Here is a 27,808-nt window from a genome sequence, read left to right on the forward strand (position 1 = left end):
ATTAAAAAATTCATTTTAAAATAATTAATAGATAGGCAAGGGAAGGAGAAAATGAAGTGGGAAAGAAAAACAAAACAGGAAAAGTGTCCAGAACTGAAGGGCATTCCCATGGATTTTAGATTGAAAGAGCATCCAGGTGTCCAGGACTATGAGTGAGAAATAAATCTATATCAAGGTACATTATTGTCAAAATTTAAAAGAACATGGGTAAAAATAAAATCCCAAAAGCTTAGAGAGAGGGAGGGAGGAAAAAAAAAAAAAAAAAAAATATATATATATATATATATATATATATATATATATATATATTATACAAACATAAAAATTTTAAGTGGCAAATTGCAAGTTTTTTTAAATTTTGTATTTTTCTAAAGTTATTTATGCCCATAAATAATTTCTATGTTGTTCTTTAATTTAAAAGCTATAAGAGGAATGGTATGCTTATTCACATTTTTAAAAAATCATATTAAATGAAATGCCAGAATAGCTAATGCTCAATCCCACTGCAGCTCTCCCTCATGCTCACGGCAAGCCTGAAACTTCACTACAGCTCTTAACTACTTGCTTAATCCAATCCGTCACTTGCCTTGTTATTATCTCCTGCCACTGAATACTTATTAATAACTTAGTAACTTAATCATGTGTCCTGGTGAAACTTTGACATTACTTATTTATTTTTACTTTCAAGGTCAGCTTAAAAGTTTTTAGAAAGTTGCATATTCAATTCATTTCAAATTTAAGAAAGCTTTAGGCTCTGCTTAGGTTACTGATGAAAAACAGGAAGCTATGGGGAGAGGACATCCATAGGGAAACTAGAATAAGGACAAGGAGTCAGGATATGGCAGGGAAAAAAAAAAAATCAAGGGAGAAATTAGCTTGGTTTTACTTTGTTCAAAATAAAGCCACAAGATATATGATATATACATAATCCCAAAAGCAAATCCAAATGCACATTACCTCCCTGATTACCAAAATGCCTGCTCATTTATACAAAAGGAACAAACAAGAAATATACCTCAAAACCTTGACAAAAGAGTTCATTTAAAAAAAAAAAAACCTAAACATTTGTAAAGTACATAAAAGAAAGGTGGGGAGAGGGATATAACTTACAAAGTTCTAAGCATCTTTTGTTCTTGGCACAAATTATCAGGTATGCTGCTTATCTTTGTACCTGTCAAGGTCCTGTGGAAAAACATTGTTCATCTAAGAAATAATCCAAGTCAGGATAATAAGCAAAATAAATACCTACATATTCACATATGAATAGTCTTTGCATTCCACTGCCTAATTAATTACCTCTTAAAATTAGGCAGGTGGGAAGGTGAATTAACCCTCAATACTGACATCATCTTCACAAAAAATGGAAAAAAAAAAAAAAAAAAAGCTTGTGACACATGATGTTAATATTGTCCAGATGATGGGCTTGATTTCCCAGATAGACCAAGAGAAACACTTGAACTCACAGTCACAGCCTGGCCTCAATCACCTGTAAGCTTTGTCACCTTCTCATAACCAACACATTTAAAATCAACTTAGTATCCTACCCCAAATGTTGTTTCTATTGAGTCAACCTGGCTTAGCATTCTCAAGTAGTCTCTTACTTTCCTCCCTTTCTATGCTAACATTTGCAATCAACAGTTCCTGTTGATTCTTGGTAATGTTCTAGAATCTGACCTTTTCTCTCCATTTTTACCGATACTATGCAGATCAATGGTGAAATGTTGCTGAGAGGGATGAAGGAATCTGATAAACCATACTATATGTCCTGGGGCAACTCCAGTGACTGAAGACCTGGAGTCTCACCATTACACATGTGTGTCTCTTTGTGTTACTTGAAAGTACGATAATTTGGTCAAGTGTTCACATCAATAAGAAGCACTATAAATTTTCAGTTATTCTTTGGACTTCTGCCCAAAAGGGGAAAAAATAAAAGATTTTCTTTTTTGAAGCTACAATAATAAATTCTCTTTTTTTGCCCATTAAAAGAACTGTTCTATCTCTAGTCTTTTTTCCTTGCCCTGCTCAAACCACCGGCTCAAACCTTCTCAATACCAGCAAACTGCATTATGGGTCAAGTTAAAACTCCTTATCTCAGGGCTACCCAACTTTCTTTTATTTTTATTTTTTGTCTGGGCACATGTGAAAATCATAATGTTCATATGGCACACCATGGTAAGACTCCCATAGTTAGAGAGTCTAGCTACCTCAGTTCCCCCATCCCAACCCCACCACTCATCTGAAGGGCTGAGAGCAAGATTTAGATGACCTTGTAACCTTACATTCACAGACACTCATAGGGAAACTCTGCCATAATCAAATGTTCAGTGTTCAAGGTCTGTCATTTAAAAATCTGATCCAAAACAATTTTCCAAATCTGTAACATACTTCATCGCATTATAAACATGTAATTCTTAGCCATGTTTGATCATCTGCATGCCATTCCTGAAAATATCCTTGGTACTCCCAGTTTTACTGAATTCTGTCTTTCAAAATAAAAGACCCAGCTCTGAGAAATCTGACATATTCAATTTTCAAACACTTTACCTCCCCCATGAAACCTTCTTGGATGGTGTACACCAATTGATCCCATTTCTGAATTTCTAAAGCACCGCTTCTACTTTGGCACCTTATAACTGTCTTATATATTCAGTGAGACTTTCAGATCTTCTGTCCACATAGTAGGCTTATTCTCTTATTCTTATTCTTTCTTTCAATGATCCCATTTGCAATCACCAGTTCCTGTTATTTCTTCTTCTGTAATGTTCTAACATCTGAACTTTTCTCTTCATTTCTGTTGCTACTATTGCAGGTCAGGGGTGAAATGGTGCTGAGATGAATGGAATCTGACAGGCCATGCTATATGTCCTAGAGCTGAATTCTGTCTGAGCTGACTGACCCCAAACCCAAAACATCCATCTCTGTGCATGATAGTCACAAAGGGAATCTGGAGAATGAGCACAAACCCATCATGGTCACTAAAAAGCAATGGCACTCTGCTAGCCACCTTGCAGTATTATTATTTTGGCACAACCCCTCTTCAAAGAACCAAACTTACAGACTCTCCAGATGGACAGTTCCAGTCAGATTGGGGAACCACTGCACCTTGTTTGCACCACGAATGACTCTGAGAAATTGGGAGGGAAGAAAGTAATTCAAAATAAAATAGTTTTCATCATAATATTTTCATTATATCTTTTTAAAGAGTTTAAAATTAAACTACTATCTAAAAACAAGCTACTTTCATCTCTTTATGTTACTTGAAAGTAAGATAATTTGGTCAAGGGTTCACATCAATAAGAAGCACTATAAATTTTCAGAGTCATTCTTTGGACCTCTGCCCAAGAGGGGAAAAAATAAAAGGTTTTCTTTTTTGAAGCTACAATAATAAATTCTTTTTTTTTCCATTAAAAGAACTGTACAAATATTCAGGTATGTTTTAAACTTGCATAATACTTACAAGGAATGCAGATCAGATAGATTGTGAAATGCTGAGTTCCCCACAAAAGACAGAGGATTATCATACAAGTGTCTGTAACAAAATCCCAGAAAAAGTCAAGTTTTCATATGTTCACCAGCATTCTAATACTAAATCTATGTTCACAATGTATGTGTATCAAAAAGCCTGAATTTTCATTCTTCATCTAGATGTTTGACAAGGTACAGACAAAGTTTCGCATGATTTTATTCTAAAAGAAACTTTCAAAAATACTTACATAGTTCTTAAGAGTGGATTACCACCAAATGCTCCATCAGGGATAACAGAAATAGAGTTACTATGAAATCCCCTAAAAAAGATGATAGAAAAGCATTTGAAATCTGTATCGCCTGTGAAGTAAGTTAAAACTTGAGTATCTACTGCTGCTCAGCATTACATAAAATACTACTGATAACAACTACTTAAACATTTTCAAGAATGTGGGAAATCTGAATTAATTCCACCTCATCTATTACCTAATTCCTCTTAAACCCACTGCTTGCCTAGAATCTATCTGGTCCCTCATATACATTTATATATTGTTTCATCATTAAAAAACATCATGCTATGAGAATCATAAGACATTCTAGTCCCCAAATCTTTCTTATTGTAGCCTGCATTATGTCTTTAGGCAATGCATGTTAGGCTATTAGCTGTCAACTCATGACACACAATCTCTATTATGATATCTATATACATTATTCCTATTTCTGCTCATGACAAGCCCAACATCCAAAATTCTCTTTTATGCTTTTCATTTATTTAAATATTTTCATTATTTCAAGTCTGGTCAAATTCCTTTGCTTCAGTGATGCCTTTTCCAATGACCTCAAGCCTCACTGAGGTCTTTTTCTAGAATGATTTATTTATCCTACTCATTCAACACTCATTTCTACCTAGAAACAGCTATCTATATGTCTTCCATTGTCTGCCTTCCTAATGAGACTAAGACTCCAAGCTTCCAAAAAGGCAGAGATCATACTGTTTTGTTTCCGCAACAGAATCTAAACTGATATAGCAATCTGCTCAAAACAGTTATACCAGCCAACATAATCTGATCTGTATGAGTATGCATGTGCTTGGATGTGTGTTATGGATATATGTAATAGGACAAAGACATTCTAAAATCTCATTGTTAGAATATTAAATGGCAAGTTCTAGAGATATTAAGACATAAAATAAACAAAGCAATACTCACAGTTCTTTTAGGCTAGGAAGTGCTTTAATAGCCTGGGGAAATTCCTCCAAGTTATTATAATTCAAGTCCCTAAAAAAAAAAAAAAAACGGTAGAAAATATGTAGCAATAATGAACAATGGTCACAATTTATAAGAAAGTTTGGCACAAATCTACGTTTAAAAAAATCACAACCTCTGGGGCTGGGGTTGTGGCTCAGCAGTACTGCACTTGCCTGGCATGTATGAGGCACTGGGTCTGATTCTCAGCACTGCATATAAATAAATAAAATAAAGGTCTATCAACAACTAAAAATGTATGTATATGTGTGTGTGTGTGTGTGTGTGTGTGTGTAAAAGATCACAACCTATGATTAATAATATTTCTTCACCAACCATATTGTCATTCAAAACCCTATAGAACCTTAACTATGTTTACACCTTATTATAAAAAGTTAACTGGAAAAAAAACAAATGCTTCTTCTATGATGTTTATAAGAAGAATTCTTGGAATCATGTAACATTGAAGGATTAAAAAGCAAATCATACAAACAGTACTTTTCAGAAAATTCACTATACTATAGAATTTTCAAAGTATCCATTTGTAGATGAAAGATAGGAGCATGAAAGCGAGGCTTCCTTTTGGAGTTCAGGGGCTTCCTGAAATCCTGGTACTTGGGAGCTGGGTACATTGATTCACATTATTATTGTCCTTACGCAGGTTATAAATTATTCAAAATGTTATATTAATTAGTAGCAAGATAAACCATAGTAGTCTATAATAAAAGGTCTACTCCTTAGCATGTTTACATTTCAATTTCTCTTAACATAAAGAGCAGGTAGGCATGATTCACATGGTTGATTGCAGGATGACAGCAAAATAAAATTCAAAGCCCAGCTCCTTGGAGAGCTATTTTGTTTTCCTTCACAGAAGGAAAATGGCAAGTAAAAATTAAACTAACTGGGAAGAAGAGATTTAATTTTAATATAATTTGAATAGCACACATGGTCTACACATTATTCTTTCAAGCTTTTATCTGTCACACCAAAAATTACACTTAGCAAAGGAGGCTTGAATTTGGATCTATCTTCTTGAGAATGCTGGACTTTAAAATATCCATTGATGTCTTATCTTTTCAATGTTTAGAGAATAAGGTGGATTAATAGGATCCTGTAAGATCTGAAGTCTTCTCAGCCACTGACACTTAACCAGAAATTCTGGTTAAACAAAACACTACAAACCTAAACATTTCAATCAGGCTTCACTCGCCCATCCAATTGAGATATTTTCTGAATTAATTTACTACATCACAATGGCAAATATTATGTTATCTGTGAATAGGAAATAAATGTACTCATATATACAAAAATAAACATTCTACTCTCAATTACACACAGCAGCACAACGTCTGTTAGATAAGTAGTGGTATGATGCACAGCTAAAACAGCCACAGTCCTGAACACTACAGCTAGTGGAAACAACAAGAGTATGGTATGCAAAATACAAAACCTTAACTTGTTACACTGTAGTATGTGAAAGCAGATACAATATTCAAATACACTGTAAACAACTAGCAAGGCAACTGAGATTATGGGGGAAAAACAACAACAAAACTATCTAGAATTCATTTTAGAAGCCTCAGAGTTCCAAAACCATCATAAATTTAACAAAATCAACATTTTTGGAAAGAGAAATCTCTCCATATTGAGCTGCTTTTAATACATATTTTGGGAGTAGAGGCATGAAGTACACATGTAATTATACTTTTAATCATAAATGTAGATTCATAACCAGGTTATTTGATGGCAAGAATTTAGTCATGTATTAAAACAAATTGATAATGGATTGACTCAAGAACAGCATCTTTTTTCTGTAGTGAAACATACAGTTGCACTGTTGATATCACAGTGTGACTCCCCAATAAGCGAATATACTTACAAGGTCTCCAGGTTATCTAGTCCATCAAAACAGTGTTGACTCAAGCTTTTAATTTTATTGTTATGAAGATGCCTATGGAAAAAAAAAGCATCAAAATGACTTTCACATCTCCCAGTAGCAACTATTATAACTGTTTCATAAGTCTAAATTGGGATGACTTAAAGGAATCGTATAGCTAAATATTTCAACACTTGTCTATGGAAAACATAATTGGTTATGTATCTTTTTATCTACATTGCATGTATTCACTGAACACAGAACACCAATAGAAAAGGAAAATGTCTCTAATGGAAAAATGATACACATACTAAATATTACTTAATATTAACATCAAAATACCAGTCTTGATTAGCTCAATTTGCAGAAAGCAAATTTTGATGATATGGAAGAAGTATATAAGTTTATATCAGAGAGGTCTGTAAACAGACTTTTTTTAAATGCCACTTTATTATATCTGAGTATTCAAAGATTAAAAACACAGAAAATCACATACTCTATGAATAGAAAAGCTGGGAAATATGAAATAACCTTGGAACTTATTTCTGTGAACATCACATAATGATTTCACTTCTTTTAATAAGAATAAAAAAATTCACTTTGGGGACACAAACAAAAGCTGTATGAGTGTTTGCCAAGTGACCTAATTTTTTCTCTCATGATTACGAAGGACCATTTCTATCAGGAATATTCAATAGCCATTACCAGATATTAATACTCTGAATTCTCCTATTTTATATTTCAGAAAGTCATCACCTTTTAACAAAACAGCAGCTGGTCTAAACACTGACTATTCGGAAGCAGAATCAGTGAGTACTTTCATAATACCTTTTCACAAGGAACTTGTTTTGAAATTAACAAAACATATGGTATTAAAAGGAATGAACAGGGCTGGGGCTACAGCTCAGTGGCAGAGCATCTGCCCAGCATGTGTGAGGCACTGAGTTCAATTCTTAGCATCACATGAAAATAAACAAATAAAATAAAAGCATTATGTCCATTTACAACTACAAAAAAAAAAAAAAAAAAAAAAAAAGGATGAACACTTACAGAACCACCAAGCTTGACAGGTTGGTAAAGGCAAAGTCAGGGATGCTCGAGATTCTGTTGAGGGCCAAGGTCAGCGCCTGCAGGGTGGGCAGGTTGCTGAGGGGACGCACAGGTACCTCTGTCAAGCTGTTGTCATCTAGCCACAGATGCCGTAACTGAACAAGTCCTTCAAAACTGTCCTCGGGGACTGAGGTAATATGGTTGGCATCTAAACGCCTGATAGAAATAAACAACCACCACGTTCAGTAACAAATTCTAGTGAAATGGAGTTGATCTGATTCAGACAATTCTCAGAGCTTTCAAAATGAAAAGGAGTAATCAAAATGACCAAAGACATAAAATCACTAGAAGACCTCAATAGAATCTGATACCTTTTCCAAGACCATGTATAAAACTCAGTTCTTTCCCTTTCTTGGTGAGAGAGTGATGTATCCAAATGGAAATGTTTCAATTCTCTTTGGCTAAGAAGCCACTTTTTAAGAGAAAGATACACTTTGAAAAAGAAAGAAAGAAAACTCTCACAAGCTCAAGTTGGAACTTGAATTTCAGAGTATACAATATCAAGATACAGGAAACCAAGAATAAAAACTAAGCCAGCAAATAAGTTACTTTACATTCAATGTTACATTGTAAATAATACTATAAAGTTTAGTTGCTACTCTGATTTGGGATCAAAGGGGAAAAATTAGAAAATATTTATAATTTTTTAAATAGCAATAAACCACCTCAACAGATTCTCAATTACCCTTACTTATTACCACCAGACAAGTTAAAAATGTGTCACATTTTAGCAAAGCAACTTCTTTTCTTCTCTTAGCACTGAATCCTTTTGAAAAATTAGTTTGCCAAAATTAACAGTTACTTTAAAAAAGGTCAAATTGTCCACAGGAAAAAATTAAGCAGCTCCTCCAATTGATGTTACTATGACTTTAAAACTTCAGTTTTTCCAAAAATTTTGGAATTAAGGAACACCTTACTAATAGGATTACTCATACTTAAAATTAAGTCCCCATCTGCAAATTTCTGGAAAGTAGGTCCTAAGTGGTGTTGTTGGCACAACCAGCTATAATTGGTGGAATAATCACTTTTCAACACAAAAACAACCTGATATTAATATTAATATGATGAGGGGCAGTCTTTGCCAGGCAGATCACAACTTTCCTCACAAATCCCTTGTTGATGTTCATCACTTACATTCATGCTTCACAGCTTTGGATTTTTCTGTCAAAATTAAGGAACAGAAAAAACTGATGAAAACTCAAACTGACAGTACATTTCTAAAAAGATGGAGGCTGGCAACTGAAATTGTAAATTCCAAGTTTTAGAGAGGTTTTTTGTATCTCCTATTGTCATCCTACTCCAACTTCAGTTCCTGCCATAATTGTTCCTTTTTCCTGTGGTCAGTTCTGGGATCCTGCACCCTACTACTGCCCTAAACCCCAGATTCATTCTCCCTCCCAGAGGTAGGAAGTAGCAGGAATTAGTAATCACTGGTCCTGGTGAGTATCTGAAAGACACTTTCCTTCTGATAGAGTCAAGAGAACTAAAGAACACTAGAGGGGTGAGGGGTGGCATAGGAAACTGAGTAGCTGCCTTAAGAATCTGTCTAGCAACAAAGATTTTTAGACTGGTATATTCCTTGGGCTTTCTAGAATTTAGCCCTGAAAAGGAACCAGTATCCTCTATATAACAGACTGGCAAAGTAATGGTTACAGAGTTGTTTAGGAGATATGCTTTAATGAATAGATAGGAATGTGTTCAAACACACTGATGTAATTTGCAACCTCCTGGCAGCTTCCATTCTTAAGAAGAGACACTAAACATATAATCACACAAATTAACCATATAATGTAACTAAATTATACTTGTAGCTAATTTGATTATCTGCAACTCAACATATTTAAATTGAGCATCTTGTTAGACACAAAGGATAAAATGGTGAAAACATAGGCCAGAGGCCTGTCCCCATGAGACCAACAAGGAGTGTTTACAAAGTGCCATGAAATAAACAGGGAACAGAGATAAAAATGGGTGGATGCTAATGGGGAAAGAAGCTACTTAAAATGTTCTTTGTCAGGCTAGGGTTGTGGCTCAGTGGCAGAGTACTTGCCTAGCACATGTGAGACACTTGGTTCATCTACAACTCAAAAAAAAAAAATGAAAGTACTTTGTCAGGAAAAGCATCTTTAAGAGACCTAAAGAACACACAAAAATAAGTGGAAGCAGGAACTGGCATGGAGAATATTAGGTAAAAAGGCAAATGCAGAAACCAGCTTGGTGAGATCCAGTAACTCCCAGGTCAGAGAGATTAGAGGCAGGAACAAGGGAGTAGAGGGCCTGGTGGGACAGTGCTGGGGACACATGTAGGTTCCAGATTATGCAGGTCCCTATAGGTCAGGCAAGGGGATTGGACTGTTGAGAGCCACAGCCGAAGGGGCTCCAGCAAACTTTCAGACTGCCAGCTGATGATTGGCTCACAGCGGCCCCAGCAACATCTAGCTGATTGGCTCCTCTGCGGTGAAGCTCATTGGGCTGTTTCCCTGCCCTTTCAGGACACGGAGCTGCTCATTGGGGGACTTTTTGGCTCCGCCCATGTGACCCAGCCAATTGGCCTCAAGAGGAAGAGGATTGTGGGAGGTGTGGAGGCTGGTGGTTAGGGAGTGTGGCTTGTGGGAAGCCGGTGGTGGCAGTTGGGCTCTGAGGGTTTTTTCCTGAGGAGCTGTTTTGTTTGGTGCATGTGGTTCTAAAAATAAAGTTAGTTTCTTTTGACAAGTGGCTCCTGAGTTGTGCCCAGCCAGACTGCGGCATTGGGCTGTCTTTTAATTACAATTTTTTAGTGTTATAGCAGTTTAAAAGTTTAAATTGCTTATTTTAATCATACTGATTATACACACACACACACACACACACACACACACACACACACACAGAGAGTCCTGTCAGTAAAACAACAAGCAAAGTACCCCAAAATACATACATTAAAGTCAAAGAAATTAAGTCTTTTCTATAAAAGTGTTTCATTAAGAAATGGTAAAACACTCTAATAAAGAAAGTTGTTCATACCTCTCTAACATAAATCCAGTACTACATACATTATGCTTCTTGTGAATTCTGTGCCATACCATCAAAGAAAAGGGATAGCTTTAACTTATAGTAAGATAATGAAGTGAATTTTGGGCTAAGATAGAGATGACACTATTTTTGGTGGGGGGAGGAGGTTACTGGGGATTGAACTCAGGGGCACTTGCCCCCTGAGCCACATCCCCAGCCCTATTTCTATTTTATTTAGAGTCAGGGTCCCACTAAATTGGTTAGGGCCTCACTAAATTGCCAAGGCTGGCTTTGAACCCAAGATCCTCCTGCCTTAGCCTCCAGAGTGGTTGAGATTACAGGTGTGTACCACCACATCCAGCTGAGATGACACTATTTTCTATACAAAATAATAACACAACAATAAGAAAAAAGACAAAAATTTTTTTATATCAAAAATTTTCCCAAACTGTAAACTTGCACATAAGTTAAAATAAAAAATGATGGAAAAATTTAAATAAGAAAAAGGATTTATGGAGGTGATTCAAAAGGTTAATACATGCACTTCAATTCACATGTGGGCATTGGAGACACACCCATAAATGTTAAGAGCCCATGTTTACACTGAGATCAATGCTTCAGAGAAAAACTGTCTTGGAATCCTGGCTTGGTACCAATGACCTGGACTATTAATATTCATCCTAACAGACCAAAATAATATTATAATCAATTCCTTTAGAAGGTGCTAAATAGCATTATATCTCATAAATTGGAGATATTACAGGAGCTTCTTTAGTGTATTCTACTACTCACACTCTATACAGTAAGAGACAACTATTACTTTTAAGTACAATTTTATTATGAGAAGGATGACATGGTATTAACCCTGACTTATTTTTATCTGGAAAATGTGTTCCTATTCCCTATTCTCAAAAGCCTATTTTACATTTCAAACAAACATTTTTAAAAAAAATCTTGTCTCGTGCTGTGGCTGTGGCTCAGTGGTAGCACACTTGCCTGGCATATGTGAGACATTGGGTTCAATTCTCAGTACCATGTATAAATAAATAAAGGTCTATCAACAAATAAAAAAATCATAAAAAAATCTTGTCTCAGATGAAATTACGGAAAAAAAAAATCCTATATACATATATTTAGGTTGAAAGGCTATGTTATCAATAAATACTGTGTAATCAAAGGTTTCTTTTTCTCTCTACTTCTAACTTAACAATAATTTAAATATAGTTTAAAACACTTTAAAATTATTAAGGAAAATCCAAGAAATTTAATCTTTGAGATGCTTTAATATTCAATATAAATGTGATCTAATATAAAGAAAAACTTCTGGTGGAATTAATTCTGATATGTCATTTTAATATCCTGTTCAGATAATTCTATAGCTATGTGGCTTTAGTATAGCTGTTATGCTATCTTTTTATTAATACCAACAATTCACTATTAGATTTTATAGAAATCACAAGCACATAGCTTGTATCAAACCACTTCTATTCGATTTCAACCCCTAATGAACTTTGTTCTTTTTAAGCACTATTCAAAACCACAAGGAAATCTTTCATGTAATTCAGGTCTGAAGATCAGATTTTCAAACTGACTCAAGTGCTGATAAGATGGTTTTACACCACAACAGAATTTCAATTATATCTAACTTGACCACCGTGACCACTATGCTAACAAATCCACGAACACTTCCTTCTTATATAAAACAGTACTGACATATAGCAGTAGCTCCTTCAGTTTCTACCACACATGAAAACAGACTGGTGCCTTTAATAACAAAAAGTTTGTTTTGAGTCCACTCCTTACCCCCATTGCAATTTTGGAGATTATTTTATTTTGGGGTACTAGAGATTTTAATCTAGAGCTACATCCCCAGACCTTTTTATTTTTTATTTTGAGACAGGTGTTACTAAGTTGCTTAGGACCTTGCTAAGTTGCTAAAGTTGGCCTTGAACTTTGATTGTCCTGCCTCAGCCTCCTGAGGCACTGGGATTACAGGCATGTACCACTGGCTGGAAAGGAGATAATTTAAACTAAGCAAGCCACTCAATAAATGATGAGCACATTATGCTGTTTTAAAATGTTGTTTTAAATGGGGAAACCTATGTTTTCTGTAGAAAAATAACCCTTTAAGTCATCTATATTATTAATAAATGTCACATACATTTTAATATACTTACCGGTCATTAATTAGAATCTATTTGTATGTTTTCAGTTTCAGTGGGATTTTTTTTGGTTTTGTTTTGGTAGTTTTTCTGTTCCAAAATGGAAAATGAGATTTTAGTTCTATTTTTGCTTTCAAATTAGATCAAATATTGAGAATTGGATCATTAAGTATTGGGAAATTAAAATTCCATGCAAAGGTTTCAAATAAAATGAATTTAAGGAGCCAGGCACAGTGGCACACGCCATAATCCCAGCAGCCTGGGAGGCTGAGACAGGAGGATCACACATTGAAAGCCAGTCTCAGCAATGGCGAGGCTCCTCTATAAATAAAATACAAAAAAAAAAAAAAAAAGTGTGTGGGGTGGGGGGCGGATGGCTGGGGATGTGGTTCAGTGGTTGGGTGACCCTGAGTTCAAACCCCAGTACTCCAACCCCCAATGAATTTTAAAAAGCAAAGGAAAACAAAAACTATTTAAAATGCTTAAATTCAGGTCTGTGGGAGATCAGATAGCGCCCTCTCTGTATATCTGCCTGAGGTAAAAGAGAGCATAGACTCAGCAAAATAATTATTCTGTAAAGAAACTCACTTTAAGAGTCCATTTGGAACTTACTCTCTTGCCTTTTTTTGTAAAGTGAACTACTTAATATACTCTATCTTAAACTTCTATTTGAACTAGAAATTACATGGCCAATACCCTGGATATTCCTTGTTTATGACAGATACTATTTAAAGTTTAACTTTTACAACATATATTTTATTAGTACATATTTTTATTTTCATATTCACCTCCCATTAGCTACTAGAATATCTTAAAAGTTCATATTAATTAGAATTCTGAAACAGGTTTATCTGGTTTTGAACCCCAACTCCATCCCTAAAAGTTATGTGATGCTGGACAAGTTATTTAAAGTTCTCCCTATAGTCATTTGTTCATTACTGGTCATGCAAGAAAAGCACTTACAATTTATATTTAAAAAAATAAATGTTTTATGTATAAAGAATGAAAAAAAAATAACAGTGCTATTTGAAAATGCTTTTAAAATTTGTACCTGTACAAGGAAAAACAAGACTTAAAACCTAGAACATGCCACATAAACACTGAACTTTATTTTTTTCAAAAAAGAAAAACCTGGAAAGGAGGCAGCTCAGGCAATTAAGTGACACCAACATGGATTTGGTATGTTCACAGGAAGGAACTATGATTAATTTGTTCTGATGATCATTACCACCTGGGACAGAAATGTCACTGTGACTATCAGGGTACAAAACACTAGACACACTTAATTCTGGTTCCAAAGAGATGCGACCACTAGCCATGCCCATAGTTCATAGAAGGACACCCAGCAGCTTTCTCTCAGCCTCTGTGAGAAGAAAGGAGGTAAACCACACCACCTCCTTTTCCCTCACCGAGGATGTTATAAAAACATCATAACAGCAACTGGTCATACCCATTTTTATCCCAGAGGAGAGGATAAATCTCCCGTTTCCTTGGGATTCCAGTTCTTCACACATTTAACAACCAGAGTGGTTTCCTAATAATTCAGGAATGCAGAAAAACCAAAATATTACTTACAAAGACTGTAAAGCACTCAGTCCTCGAATGGCTTCACTAGGTACTGTTTTCAACTGGTTATTCTGGAGAGTTCTGGAAGAAAATTTTTAGTTAGTGATGAGAAAAATTGGAGCCATTTTTTTCTCAAAAATATTTCTAACAGCACCAAATGAAGCAGGGTGGAGGTAGAAAGCACCCAGCATAATAGAAGTGCAAAATTTCAAGAAGCATTTGTTGTAAAGCCAGAAATGAAACTAATGCTGCTATCCCAAGCCACCTCCTAACATAGTTCTGCAGGGAATCCACATTTCCAGGGATTTTTTTTTCCTTTTTGATAATAAAGGCACCCTAGTTAATGTTCATCATCCTAAGTATGGTAAATGTTAATTGGGAGGTATAACAAGTTAATTGGGAGGTATAATAAGCAAACCCAATGGTATCCCTAATGCCTTTCAAACTGGAATAAAGTAGAGCCCAGAAACATGAGCATTAGGAAAAGCCAATTTTGCCAGGAGAGGAACAAAACCTGATGTAGGGACTACCAAAGATGTTGTCAGTGCCATAGGGGTCGGGCAGAAATAGAGCCTTAATCAGGGCCTGGAGATCAGAGGCATTTATCCATACTGAAAACAAAATCCTTTTTAATTTTTGCCTAAAACCATTCCTGTCACATGAATAAAATGACTGCCTGACATGAATCATAACCACAGAAGAGAAGAGAGAAAGGACCCACCTTGCTCACAGGACCAGGGGCCTGGTGACCTTGACCAGCAAGGTTGTAGGGAAAATGGGAGAAGTGGGGGTAGTCAGTTCACCTGTTTCTCAATCTGCCATACTCCAAGCTCCTGACCACTGTAAGGAATTTATTTCCTAATCCCTTCCTGGCTCAATAAATCATGGTTATCTCAACTCCTTCAGCTCTAAAATGATTTTAACATTTGAAGTTCTTATAAATCCCTTTCCCTTTAAGGTTGGCTAATTCAGAAATCTTCTAGCTATAAAGTAAGTAGAAATGAAGCCTACCCATAAATTTTGATTCAATACATTAGCAGCACAAAAAGTCAAATATTCAACTGTAATATACTAGAGGTCAGAATACCTATTGTTTGGAGTTTTAACTTTCGTTATCTAGACTCAAACTTGCCTAAATCAATCTCTAGCCTCCCATACTAACCATTGGCCACTCCTTAAATCTTTTAATCCTGAACTAAAAGAAACTGTGCTTAACCTAGCTCCAAGCATGTTGACTATGCAGAAAGAAAATACACAGCCAGCTGTGAAACTCTAAAATTGCATTACTTACAGAACTTTGAGTTCTTTCAACCCAGACAAGGCCTTTGGGTGGATAAAAGAAAGGTCGTTGCCAGCCAATTGTCTAGAAAAAAAAAGTAGCAAAAGAAAAAAAATAGTAATTCAGACTTAAAATTCAGACACCACAATAACCTAATCTGCGATTAAAGCTCTATGTTAAACATTTCTCAAGTCATCTGACATTAAACATGGACTTAAACCTTTGCTAAAATGATCCCAAGATTCTTCCAATGAGATGAGTGTCTCTAGAATTCTTTTTTTAAACTTCCAATGCAATAATTTAAGCAGGCACATTTTTATTCTGGTGAGGTCAAGCAAGCCAAAACACATTAAGCCAAATTAAGTTTGCTATTCACGGTCACTCTCTGCAGCTCACAGTGTTTTCCAAGGGCCTCATAAATACAGACTACTAGTCAGCAGGCAGTAGTGTTTATACAGATCAGAGCAAACCAGTCTGTCAAGGAAGAATGCCTTCAGGAGGCAAAGTCAGCCTGTTATCTCAGCATAAGGAAGGAGCAGGTTCTGTGCAAAATGTGAGATTGTTGGAAGCTTGGTTTTCCAAATAAAGGCTTATATGTGTATTTTTCAAATAAATTTTTTTTTAATTTTTATTGTTGGTTGTTCAAAACATTACATAGTTTCAAATAAATATTTTCTTAAAAATTTTTTTTTGAAATGGCAAATTTCAGTGGAGGTAAGGGTAGAGTAAGGAAAGACAGGAATTCTTTGGGTCCTTTTGTAAGAAATCTGAGCACATAATTCACAGAGACTCACTTTTCCTCTCATTGCCACAGACAGAGAAATAGGAAGAAAAGTTGAACAGAAGGCCTTAGGAAGAAAATGCTAGAAACAGTGCAGCAACTCACTTAACTCACTTATAAACAGGTTAAATGAAAAAAATGGTTTCCAAACATGTACTTAAAAGGGATAGTTGAATGTCCCTATAATCAAAAACAGGATTCTCAGTTTCTTAGTTCTGTCAGGATAGTTTCTTAAACAGGTAGATTCAGTAACAGCAACTTTAAGCAACTTAAAAAAAAAAAACCTCTCTCCTTTCATATCTTGGGACCACACAGTCACAAAGTACTCTTTAAAATCCCTCCTTTGGGCAGGGCATGATGATGCCTGCCTATAATCCCCACTATTTGGGAGGCTGAGGCAGGAGAATTGCAAATTCGAGGCCAGGCATACAGCATCCTCTCCTTAGACTTCAGGTTCCCTTTTCCAATCTGTTGCACTCACACACCCTTGTACTACGAACACAAGGAAGGATCCTCTGCCAGTCCTAAAACTTGAAGTGGATGAAGTCTGAAACTCTCTTTATCTCGAAGTTTTGACCCAGTAAAAACGCAAGTAGCCTCAGAAAGGATAAAAACTGCTTTTTCCCTAGCATTAACAAAGTCGTTAGCATAGATGTATATACTGAAGATGGGAGATGGAGTGAAGCAACTCAGAAATCAAAAATGTAAACATGCTGAATGATTTCTTCAAGAACAAGGATAACAATGCTGAATTCTCAGGCAACACTGTCACTACCTAGACTCACCATGCACTTTGTTTCTCATAGGACATTCTAGCATCTGAGTGCTATACTTCAAACCCTCATACCAGTGTGTGTGTGTGTGTGTGTGTGTGTGTGTGTGTGTGTGTAAGAATACTAATTATACAGAGTGGTAAATTTCATTGTGGCATATTCATACATGTCTGTAACACAGTTTGATCAGTTTTGCTCCCCAATACCTTTCAAGGCTTCTCATAATTGAGGTTTCACAATATGTTTCTTTATACCATCTGCCATGTTAATGAAATTAAAAAGGAGAGTGGGCCCAAGTAATCAGCAGATAAAGTCAGTTAGCCTTCCTAAGTGACAAAAATCTTCCTCAATTTGCAAACATAAGCAAAACTTGAACTATTTCTTGTAAATGCCTACATTAAAACAAAACAAAACAAACAAACAAAACCCCAAAAAACAGTCCTAAAGTCCAACCAATCAAGAGCAGCCCACAAACTTATAAGGCAACTGCCTAACCAAAACCCATCAAATATTTTCTTTTGTTCAGTAAAATCTTTTCCCTGGCATTCTCTTGGTAAAGTTATGGAGCCACTTCTGGTTTGCAGCTGCCCAACTCATGAATTATTGTTTGCTCAAACTCTTAAAAGTTTTACTCTGCCTCAGCTGACGTTTTTTTGCGGGGGTGGGGTGGGGAGGTGGACCAGGGATTAAACTCAGGGGCATTCGACCACTGAGCCACATCACCAGCCCTATTTTATATTTTATATAGAGACAGGGTCTCACTGAGTTGCTCCGTGCCTCGCTTTTGCTGAGGCTAGCTTTGAACTAGTGATCCTCCTGCTGCAGCTTCCAGAGCCACTAGGATTACAGGTATGTACCATTGAGCCTGGCTTCAGTTGACTTTTTAAAAAGTCTCTTGGCCTTGTATCTCCCAGAATTCACTGTATATAAAACAAGAGATTGAAGAAACTGTTCAGTGCTTCCATGTAAAAAGTTCTCCTTGGCAAATCCTTTTGGTTCTAAACCAGCCAGCTTTACCTCCATACCTCTTAACAACTTCACCTAGCAACTTCATTTTTCACCCTTAAATCCCCAACTGCAATGCTACTTTCCTTGAAAATGTCAGTTTTTACAAGCATGCCTTATTTGTAAATACTTAGGAGTGCATAAATGAACCCAGTGGTAGGCTACTTTCTACTGGTTGTTCCTTGCATGTATTAGTCTTGCAGGCCAAGTACAAAGGCTTCCATGAACAGGGCATGGATCTCACACATTTGCTACACCCATCAATGTCAACTCATCAGCAAAAACCACTTTCTCAGAAGTTCCTCCTAGAAAATGTTCACTATGTTAATGCCACAGAATCCTGCAGTTACCTTGGTGCATGCCCAGTACAAGCATTCTCAAGATTTCTACACCCGAGCTCACTCATCAAATTCAAATGATAATGCTTCCAGTTATAACCCAGAGTTCTCATTTTAAAAGACCAAATCACAACATAAGGGGCTTAGGAGGCAGTAGTCATCTTCTCTCAGGGCCCTAAATAGTCATGTGACTCTGCTCCTCCTAGTTGTCAGAAAGACCAGTGTTAAAATGTTAGAGTCCAGCCAAAAAGAAATACTATAAACAGACTGAGGCTTTCCAGGATTCTTATCTTTTTGTCTCTAATAGTTTTTAATGTCTACAGGCTTTCCTTGAGGAGTTCAGCATATTGTGCTAAGCTCATGAAAAAGAGTATTTATAAAGTAAGAAAGGAAGTGCAGAATACCTGATTATCTAAACTTGTCAACAAAAAAGACTGTTTAACCACATCAGCCAAAATATTTGCTTCCTTTCTCCAAATCTCTGTCCCCTTGTAAACCATGGGAAAACTAAAGTAACTTCAAAAAGCATTCTCTTTCTCTTCTACTTATCATTAATATAAATGACAAAATGAGCTCTCTGCATGAGGCTTATCCTGAAATGCAAGCCAACTCTAATGCTCCACAAGAGGACACACTACTTTGATTACTTTCTTACCAGGGTAAACATAACATGCTGGAGCCTTCGGTCTTTATCTACCTAAGTTTACCAAACTGCTGTGTTTCATGAATAATAAACAGCAGTTTGGTAAGGGTTCCGCAGCTTCAGCAACTGCAACCTCCAGAGCCTTGATATTTTGTTTGTTTTATGAGCCAGAACTTCTTATAGTAGACCGTGGGGATGTTTCATGTCTAAAAGTTTGGATCCAAGAAAGAGCAAAGTGAATAAATAGCAGCATTAGGGACAAAGTCATAAAATCTTTGGAAGGGGGAAAAAAAACACACACACACACACAAAATAACTATGAGCCCACAGTAGGTTACAGACACCATAAGGCACAGTAGGTACATAGACATTCTCTCATTCTAATCATCTCATGACAACAACGATGCTTCCTTAGTATCCAAGAGTCTAGGTGACTTAGCAAGAGTCACACAGGGGAAGAGTAGGAGAGCCAGCACTCCAGTTCTTTTCTGGATGATGACTGTCTGTCAACTTCCTCCTGAACTGAGATGACTCTGGGGTGTCTCTAAGAGATTGGGAAATTAATTCCCAGAGAGAAGAGGTGGAGCAGAATGAACTTGGGCAAGTTAATAGCCTTGTTTGAGTATCAATAGCCCTCACCCCACAGATCTAAGCCAACAAAACATGCCCATGCTTTAGGACCTTTGACCTGCAATTATGAAGAAATTCCCAACAGACCAACAGTGCCATCCTTCCCATTGCCAAAGACAACTAATGCCAGGAGGGTGAGAACAGGACCGCTGATGTCCAGGCATAGCACCTCTCACTGGGACTCTGCCTAGGACTAGATTTTAAAGTATCATATGCTAGAGCAACAACTTTCTCTCAGCATATGCTGGAAGGATTTTTTTTTTTTAAAGGAGTGGTAAGGAAGGAATTAAACATGGAAACACCAGTCTACATCAACAGTAGTATCTCAAAACACTTGGTACTCTGCACATGATCAAGCAGAATTGAAACAACTCTAATGGGACTTCAGATGGTGACACAGTCTACTTTAACACAAATCCTTTTTACTCTGCTTGCTACAATAGTCCCAGAAGCAAAGAGGGCAATGATAGAGAAAGAAGAGAGAAGGCAAGGGTGGAGGAAAGGGGAGTAGAATCCACTAGATTACCACTGGCCCACTAGATTGGGAACCATAAATAGGAAACACGATACAAGCAGCTCTGTGTATAATGTCTGTATGAAACTGAACGTTTATTATTCATAAGAACTATGGATTCACATTATGGGTTCCTTCTAGGGTAAGCTCTTTGAGGAGCAAGAATCTTCAATTATATCCTCAGGTAGTATAAGGTATACACTACATGAAATGCTCTATGGGTCATCCCTCTTGTAGGGAAAAAGCAGAAGCTATGCTGGTTAAACACAGGACACTGGTCACTGGTGATATGAGTGAGTAAGCCACATTTCAGAAGATAATCTGGGTCAGAGAGCTAATACCTTCATGAAATGCACACAACAGGGCTGTGGTTTCTTCACCAGGGAAGCAACTGAAAGAAGAGGCAACGGAAGACAGAGAATACACCAACTGGTTACTAGTCTGAGGAATGTCTGAATTTGGTTGTTTTTTTCTTTTTTTTTTTTTTCCTGGTCTGTTACATAAATTTCATTGAAGCTTTTTGGTTGGAATTCTAGCCAAGAATTAGGGGAGTGAGGAAGACAGTATAAGTACTGACTAGATGTGTGCACTGAGTTGGGAAAAGGCAGATGGGAGCTCAGTAGCTCCCAGCAACTGTTGTGAGAAGACATGGGGAGGAGGAGGCAAAGGCAGGCCACAGGAAGGCAGGAGACATGCCTTGCACACAAACAATAGAGAGCTTTACTGCTGACAACTTCCCTATCACATTATGGAGAGGCTGGCATTAGGTTATACAGTTTCCCATCCACCCTGCGTGCTCACCTTCATTTTGCAGAGGTGACTACAAGATGGATTGGCATTGTGCTATTTTGTCAAATCCTAACTGAAAAGAACTCTGGGCTCCGCCCTTCTCTCTAATCAACATTCATCTACCCCTTAGCAATGTCCTCTTCTCCCTGGCTGTTTCTTTCTACACTTACTTTGAAGCCACGCATATGAAAGTATCATAGATCATACCCAAACACGTCTGGGCTGCCTCTTCTGTGATGCCATTAAATTCCCTCAAGTGGGTGGATCGCCACAGCGTCATGCTACCTGCAAAGCATAACAGGCACAACCACCAGCCCGTGACGATGCTTCCCTCAGAGAAGGCAGTTCCCAAACTGAACCTGACAAGTAGGGCTATAGGAAAGCATTTAACAGGAGGTGAGTGATGTAATTTTGCTAAATATACTTTTAAATCATCAGGATCCAAAAATTTGGTAACTGTTTTCAAGAGCAAAATGCATGACAACATGTACTTCTATTATAAATCCTAAGCCATATGCTAATTTACATGGGAAGGCCTACTGTGTGCTCAGAACTATACCAAAAACAAAGACTTCAAGAGGTATACTGCTTCCCATTTAGAGTTATTTGTATTAATACAGATAATAAAAATATGAATATTTGCCTAGCATTTGCATATTCATTATCCTATTATATTGACCCTTAAAATAATCCTGTTGCCATAGATTGGCAAGCTTATCATCATACATTCTTTGTGTGTACATGTGCATGTGTGTGTGTGTGTGTGTGTGTGGGTGGGTGTGTGTAAATATGTGTGTTGGTTTTGGGTTTTCCTCTTGTTTTTTAACAGATAAGGAAAAAGAATATAGTTTCTCTATTTTAAGTGCTTACCCAAAGTTCTAACGTAAATCCTAGAAATAAAATAATGTAAGCCCTAGAAGTAGAACAACATTGTTTTGTGTTATTTTTTCTATCACTGATTTTAAGAGGCACAAAGAATGTGGTTATTTTCTTAGTGAATAAAGAAGGCCAAAAACTAAATAGCATCCATCCTAGTTCCCTTTGGACATTCTTCCTACTGGGGTGAAATCTCATCTGATACAGTAGATCAAAGTGAACCTGGATTAACTAGCAACATCTTGCTTTCTTACCCTATTTCTTTGCATACCAAGAAAACCTTTTCATCTCCATACAACTCTTAAAAAAGTATATGTGAAAACGAAATATGTTTTTAAAATATACATGTATTAACAAACCCTTATCAAGGAAATTTATTTCCAATGTAGTCTTTCTTTGCAGAAAAGGGGGAGATTATTTCATATATGTATCACATTATATATTTCTATTTAAATGCACAGAAACTAAAGTAATAATGCTAAACAAAAAAAAAATATATGTTCCTGCCAAAATTTGGTATACAGGCCATCTAGAACTCTTCTATATATTAAAGAGCCTTACTTAATTCAAAGAAATATAAAGTTCCACCTGTACCAACTGGCCTTTATGTCTCCCACTTCCTATTATGGTAAGCCATAGAAGACTTTATTTTAGAAGTGAATTAAAAAAAAAAAAAAAAACCCTGGCAATAGTTAAAATTCCTGAGCAAAGTCATCCTAACAATCTAATCATTTCCCTCTGGCAATAAGCACATGCAATATCCACCCATAGGAGGAAATGATATGTCACAGCTTTAAAACACTTTACAACTAACATCAACTAAAAAATATTTATTGAGCTTCCAACATAGGCCAAGTATCACAGGTATGAAAAAGGAAGTACTGAGCTTACCCAGGATATTTCTCATTCATTCATTCATTCGTTTTATGGTACTGGGGACTAAATCTAGGGGTATTCTGCCACATCTCCAGTAGCCCCCCAACCCCACTGCCCTTTCTTAAAAGTTTTATTTTCAGACAGTCTCACTAAGTTGCTGAGGCTGGCCTGGAATTTGCAGTCCTCCAGCCACAGCCTCCAGATCCCTGGGATTAACAGTGTGAGCCACCACACCCAGCTCCTTTCTCCTACATAACGACAATCCATTAATCATAAACTTCAATGGAATTTAGTTTTTATATAGGCTGATAAGGTTTCTTGCATCAATAAATTCAAAATGAAAAGAAATCCTTTGTCTTAACCCCTCCTTCCATTTCAAGTTAAAAAATGTGACCATACAAAAATGTACTGTCACTCAAGGTCATATAGAACTGTGACAATAGGCATTGCCTTTAGAGAAAAGTCAATGAACTCAAGAAGCCAAGTCCACACTGGGGCACAAAATAACAAGGCAAACAATCCTGTGAGAAGGAATAAGGACTAAAGAGACTACAAGATGAATTTGGAAAAGAAAGACCAAAGAAGAGTGTATAAAATGGGTAAGCTGTGAACAGTATAAAGAAAATGTGGCACACAGGATTGGTTACCTACTAATCACTCATTCACACCTTTCTGGAAGACTTGAGTCTGTTCAAATATCCCTCCTCCTCATGACTCAGCTCCATGAATAAATACCAACTGGCTTTAAACAATCATGGTGGTCTCACTACAGTAACTGGTTTCTGGGTAGATCTATGTTCCTAGAGAAGTCTTCTGGGGATTTTGGGGAAAGATCAGAGTTTCCCCCTAAATGAGGAGACATGATTTTCTTTGAAATATGTATACAGCCTAAATTAGCTAACTCCCCTCTTCCTCTGGATACCATCCTGTCTGAAAACACTATGAGAAATGACACTAGACATGATACAGCACTTACTGGGGACAGCAGAAAAGGAAGAAGGAGAAAACTTGGGTTCTAGATGATGTGGCTAAGCCATTCCATGAATAAGCCCTAGAACAGTTCAACTAATTTGTTATGCAAGATGATACATTTCTACTATTCAAGTCACTTTGAACTGCATTTGTTACTTAAAGCTAAAAATTCCTTAATTATTTGCCTAACCAATAAACATTCTTCTTTTCTTACCTAGCAATAGAACCTTAATTTCAGTACAGACAACAATATGCTCACTCAATGGTCCTATTTCCCAGCATCCCCTGTTAATTATGCCATGTGACTGTTCTATCTATGAGATAAAAGCACAAGTATTATATGGTAAGTTCAAGATGGGTTCTTTAAAGCTAGCTGCTGGGAAATATTCCCTATCCCCCGTTCTTCCCTTCTTTATCCCTCTTATTGCTGAGAATTGGGTTTTGACAGCTACAGCTGCAATGGACAGTCATATAGTGATCTGGACATGGAAGTTCTACATAAAGAACTGCAGAGCAGAATATCAAAATCTACATCTTTGCTGACTTTGTGACACAAAATAGTAGTTCCTGGTCACCAAGCTGCAGATTTCATATATATATGCAAATAAAACAAAGCTTTGTGTGTTTAAGCCATTGTTATTTGGAATTTTGCACCATAAAGGGTCAAATCTAATCCTAATGAACGAATTTAGGAGAAGAGCACTTCAGCTGTTAACCAAAACTACACAATATGAATACAAAAAGACTAGTAGGTTAAAAATATTTGTAAAAGTGCTGTTTATAATCACAAAATAAACATCACTTCTTAGTCTTTTGGCTAAGATCAAGTGTATAATAATAAACAAATATTGATCAATAAGAAATTGGTTATGTAAAATGTGAAGCATACAAATGATAAAATACTACATATTCATTAAATGATGATAAAATTTAGATCTACCAATATGGAAACATTATAATATGACAAACAAAACATAAGTGGCATATGTAAGAAGATTCTATTTTTAAAATTGTACATGTACTCAGACTGTCTGGAAGAATATTCAACAAAATGCCATCCTTGGTTCTCTCTCAGTGGTGAGATAAGGGGTGGTTACCCTTCTTTTCTTTTCCATATCTTTCTACATTCTTATTTTTAAAACTAAGCATCCATTAACTTTACAATATTGAGAAATAAGCCAAGCTTTTATTAAGCACTTTTGCATTTTATTATTATATTTTGAAAGCCAAGTGTGTCTGTGATGCAAACATTTCTCGCACCATCTCCAACATGATTTTCTTTGAAATATGAATACAGCCTAAACTAATAAGTAGTAAACAGAGGAAAATGATGAACAAACCCTAAGTCAAAGATAAACTATTGTGTAGAATAAGCACAGCCTGAGAAAGAATGGACAATATATGAAAAAAATGACTTGACCTATTTCCTTGCTGGAAAACCTAATCATGCTAGTAGAAAATCAAGTACATTGTCATTAACTTATAACAACAATTATATTTAGCCAAAGAACAAATAATCAGCCTTGATTAAATAAATAACTGAACCAACAAACTGTGGTTTTATTTGCCTCTCTACACTTTCTGAATACCATGTCAAAAACTTTAACAGTGAACTGCTTGATTCTCCTGCTTGATTTGCCCTAGACCCTTATTAAATTCTGATTTATCAAGCCTAAATTCTGAGTACATCACATCTTTCATTAACCTCCACTGTTGGGCTGAGCACTATAGGACAAAATTATGTATCCAGTTGGGTATTATTTATAATTTGTATTATCTAGTCTTTTAATGAAACTTAACTATTCTTCAACAAGTCTTTGTTCATTTCAGAATGACCCAATTTAACATTTTTCACAGTTGTGCACAGTCAATAGCGCCTAGTGGGCTTTCTTTCTGCCCAACATGTCTTCTTGTTTCTTTCGCTCTCTTAGGGGAATCATTTCTACAGTCTGAGTAGTTCTATTGAGGATGAATCCATAAACCAGGTTATACCCCACACCATCCTACAAAGAGTGGCCAAGGACAGGCAGAGGGGGCAAACTTGGCCAACATGAGTCTGACAAGGAGTTTTCTGCTAAAAGCAGGGAGGAATATTTAAGGTATGAATTTGGGGTCTCAAGATGCAAAGATGTACTTGGTCCTTCTAAATGTTATATTTCCTACTATGAGGAGACAAACTATTTGCAACAGAAGGGAATAAAGCAAAAAGACAATCAAGGTAGATACAATCAAAGCTAAGAAACGAAGAGCATGAGAAAACTCCCCTAACTTTTTTAAACCCTGAGATCCAGTATCATTTGAACTCAACTCCACCTCTGGACCTTATACTTCTATAAGAAATAAGAAAACCTCTATTATGCCTCAGCTGGGTTTCTGTCTCTTAAACTCAGTGAGTTCCGAAAGCTTTCTCCACTCTCCAAATAACAGTCTTTAAATATCTGTTTCTTGACAAATTTCTTCCCCGCACCAAGTTACTCACACAACCCTACTGAGATGACCCTAAAAATATTTAAAGAAGCCAAGACCTTTTTTTTTCAATGCTTGGCCATAGGCATCTCTCTCCAGCATGTCACTTTAGATTCCTCAGTCCTCTGTGAAACAAAGCTCTTCTCCCAGAGCTCCTGGGGCAGAGTTCTGCCCTAGTTCTCCTCTGGCACTTGGTCTTCTTCCCACACCCTGATTCAAGTGCTTCCCAAGGAGTTGTCTTTGGCCTTCGTCCCTTTTCTTCTACCCTCTCTCCCTTGGCAAGCTTTGCCAATTTAATGTTTCCAGTAATCACCTCAAAATAAAAGACTCCCAAATCCATGCCCATGATACTTAATTCTACAATCTATGTTCACTAATCTCTCTTCTGGATTATACTCCTATATTTCCAGAAGTCTGTGCCCATATGGCACTCAAACTTAGCAAATCTACTTAAAACCACATTTGGTGTCTTCTTTTCTGGAAAAAAAATTCCTCTTTCTGTATTGTCTCTAATCTTGTCAAGGCTTCACCAAACTCCTAGTAGTCTCTAAGTGCTACTGAGGTCACAATCCTTTTTCCTATTTAGACAGGCTCTCAATCCTATTTCCATATACCCTTTGGCATTCTTTCCTCCCGCTCATTGCCTCTCATCTGCCCTAATTCAGATTCTCATAATTCTCCCTTGGACTACAGCTATTAGCTTCTTCATTTATCTGTTGGCCCTCTTTCAACGCCAAGCTCCTATGAGATTGCATTTATTGAAGGCCATATCTGATCAAGTTATCTCCTACCTCAAAAAACTTCAACCGTCACTCAAGAGTTTAAAGTCCATTATTCTGCCAAGAAAGGTCCTGAGTCTGGGCCCCGATTCCTTTTCCAAGTCTTTCCCATAGCTTGCTTTCAAAGACTCAACACAGCAACCAAATCTAATATTTTGACTACCCAGACTGTCTCCCTATCTTTGCTCATGCCCCTTTGCACATCTTTGCACATTTCCTTATGAATAACTCCTACCACCCCTCAAGGCTCTCCAGAAATGCCAACTCTTTGATGAGGTCTTCTTTAATCTTTCTTGCTAGAAGTAATTTCCCGTCTCCTTTGAACTCCCTTAGCTGGAATATACTGTTCCTCTCCCTTGAAGGCAAGAACCTCATTTAATTCAACACTGAATACAGTGCTTTACCCGACAGGTTTGTCAAATTAATGAATGGTCTAGTTAGACTTTCCTCAATCTATACATGCACAGGAACACAGTCAGACCCAGGATGAACACCAGGCCCCATTATTAATGAACTCTGTGACTTTGGGCAAGCAATTTAACTTTAGTGAGGAAAAAACTCAGGCTCTCCTCATCAGTAAAATGGGAATAAGGACAGCTTAAGAAGTTTTATGGGCTAAAACCAAACCAACAAAAAAAATGTTTTAGGAGGGTCTATCCAGCACCCAATTAGT

At 36.7% G+C, this 27,808-nt stretch overlaps 1 protein-coding gene across 1 annotated transcript in view; it reads right to left on the reverse strand.

The window, feature by feature from the left end:
* Positions 1-27,808, reverse strand: part of Lgr4 (leucine rich repeat containing G protein-coupled receptor 4) — a 93,910-nt gene that overhangs the window by 13,228 nt on the left and 52,874 nt on the right. The window contains exons 3-11 of the mRNA XM_076844285.2: positions 15,706-15,777; positions 14,424-14,495; positions 7,636-7,851; positions 6,589-6,660; positions 4,674-4,742; positions 3,714-3,785; positions 3,458-3,529; positions 3,056-3,124; positions 1,111-1,182 (exon numbers count right to left, since the gene is read on the reverse strand). Of these exons, the coding sequence (XP_076700400.1) occupies positions 1,111-1,182; positions 3,056-3,124; positions 3,458-3,529; positions 3,714-3,785; positions 4,674-4,742; positions 6,589-6,660; positions 7,636-7,851; positions 14,424-14,495; positions 15,706-15,777 (786 nt within the window). The remainder of the gene's footprint in view (positions 1-1,110; positions 1,183-3,055; positions 3,125-3,457; positions 3,530-3,713; positions 3,786-4,673; positions 4,743-6,588; positions 6,661-7,635; positions 7,852-14,423; positions 14,496-15,705; positions 15,778-27,808) is intronic.

This window comes from Callospermophilus lateralis, chromosome 2 (assembly GCF_048772815.1).
Source record: "Callospermophilus lateralis isolate mCalLat2 chromosome 2, mCalLat2.hap1, whole genome shotgun sequence".
Classification (NCBI taxonomy): domain Eukaryota; kingdom Metazoa; phylum Chordata; class Mammalia; order Rodentia; family Sciuridae; genus Callospermophilus; species Callospermophilus lateralis.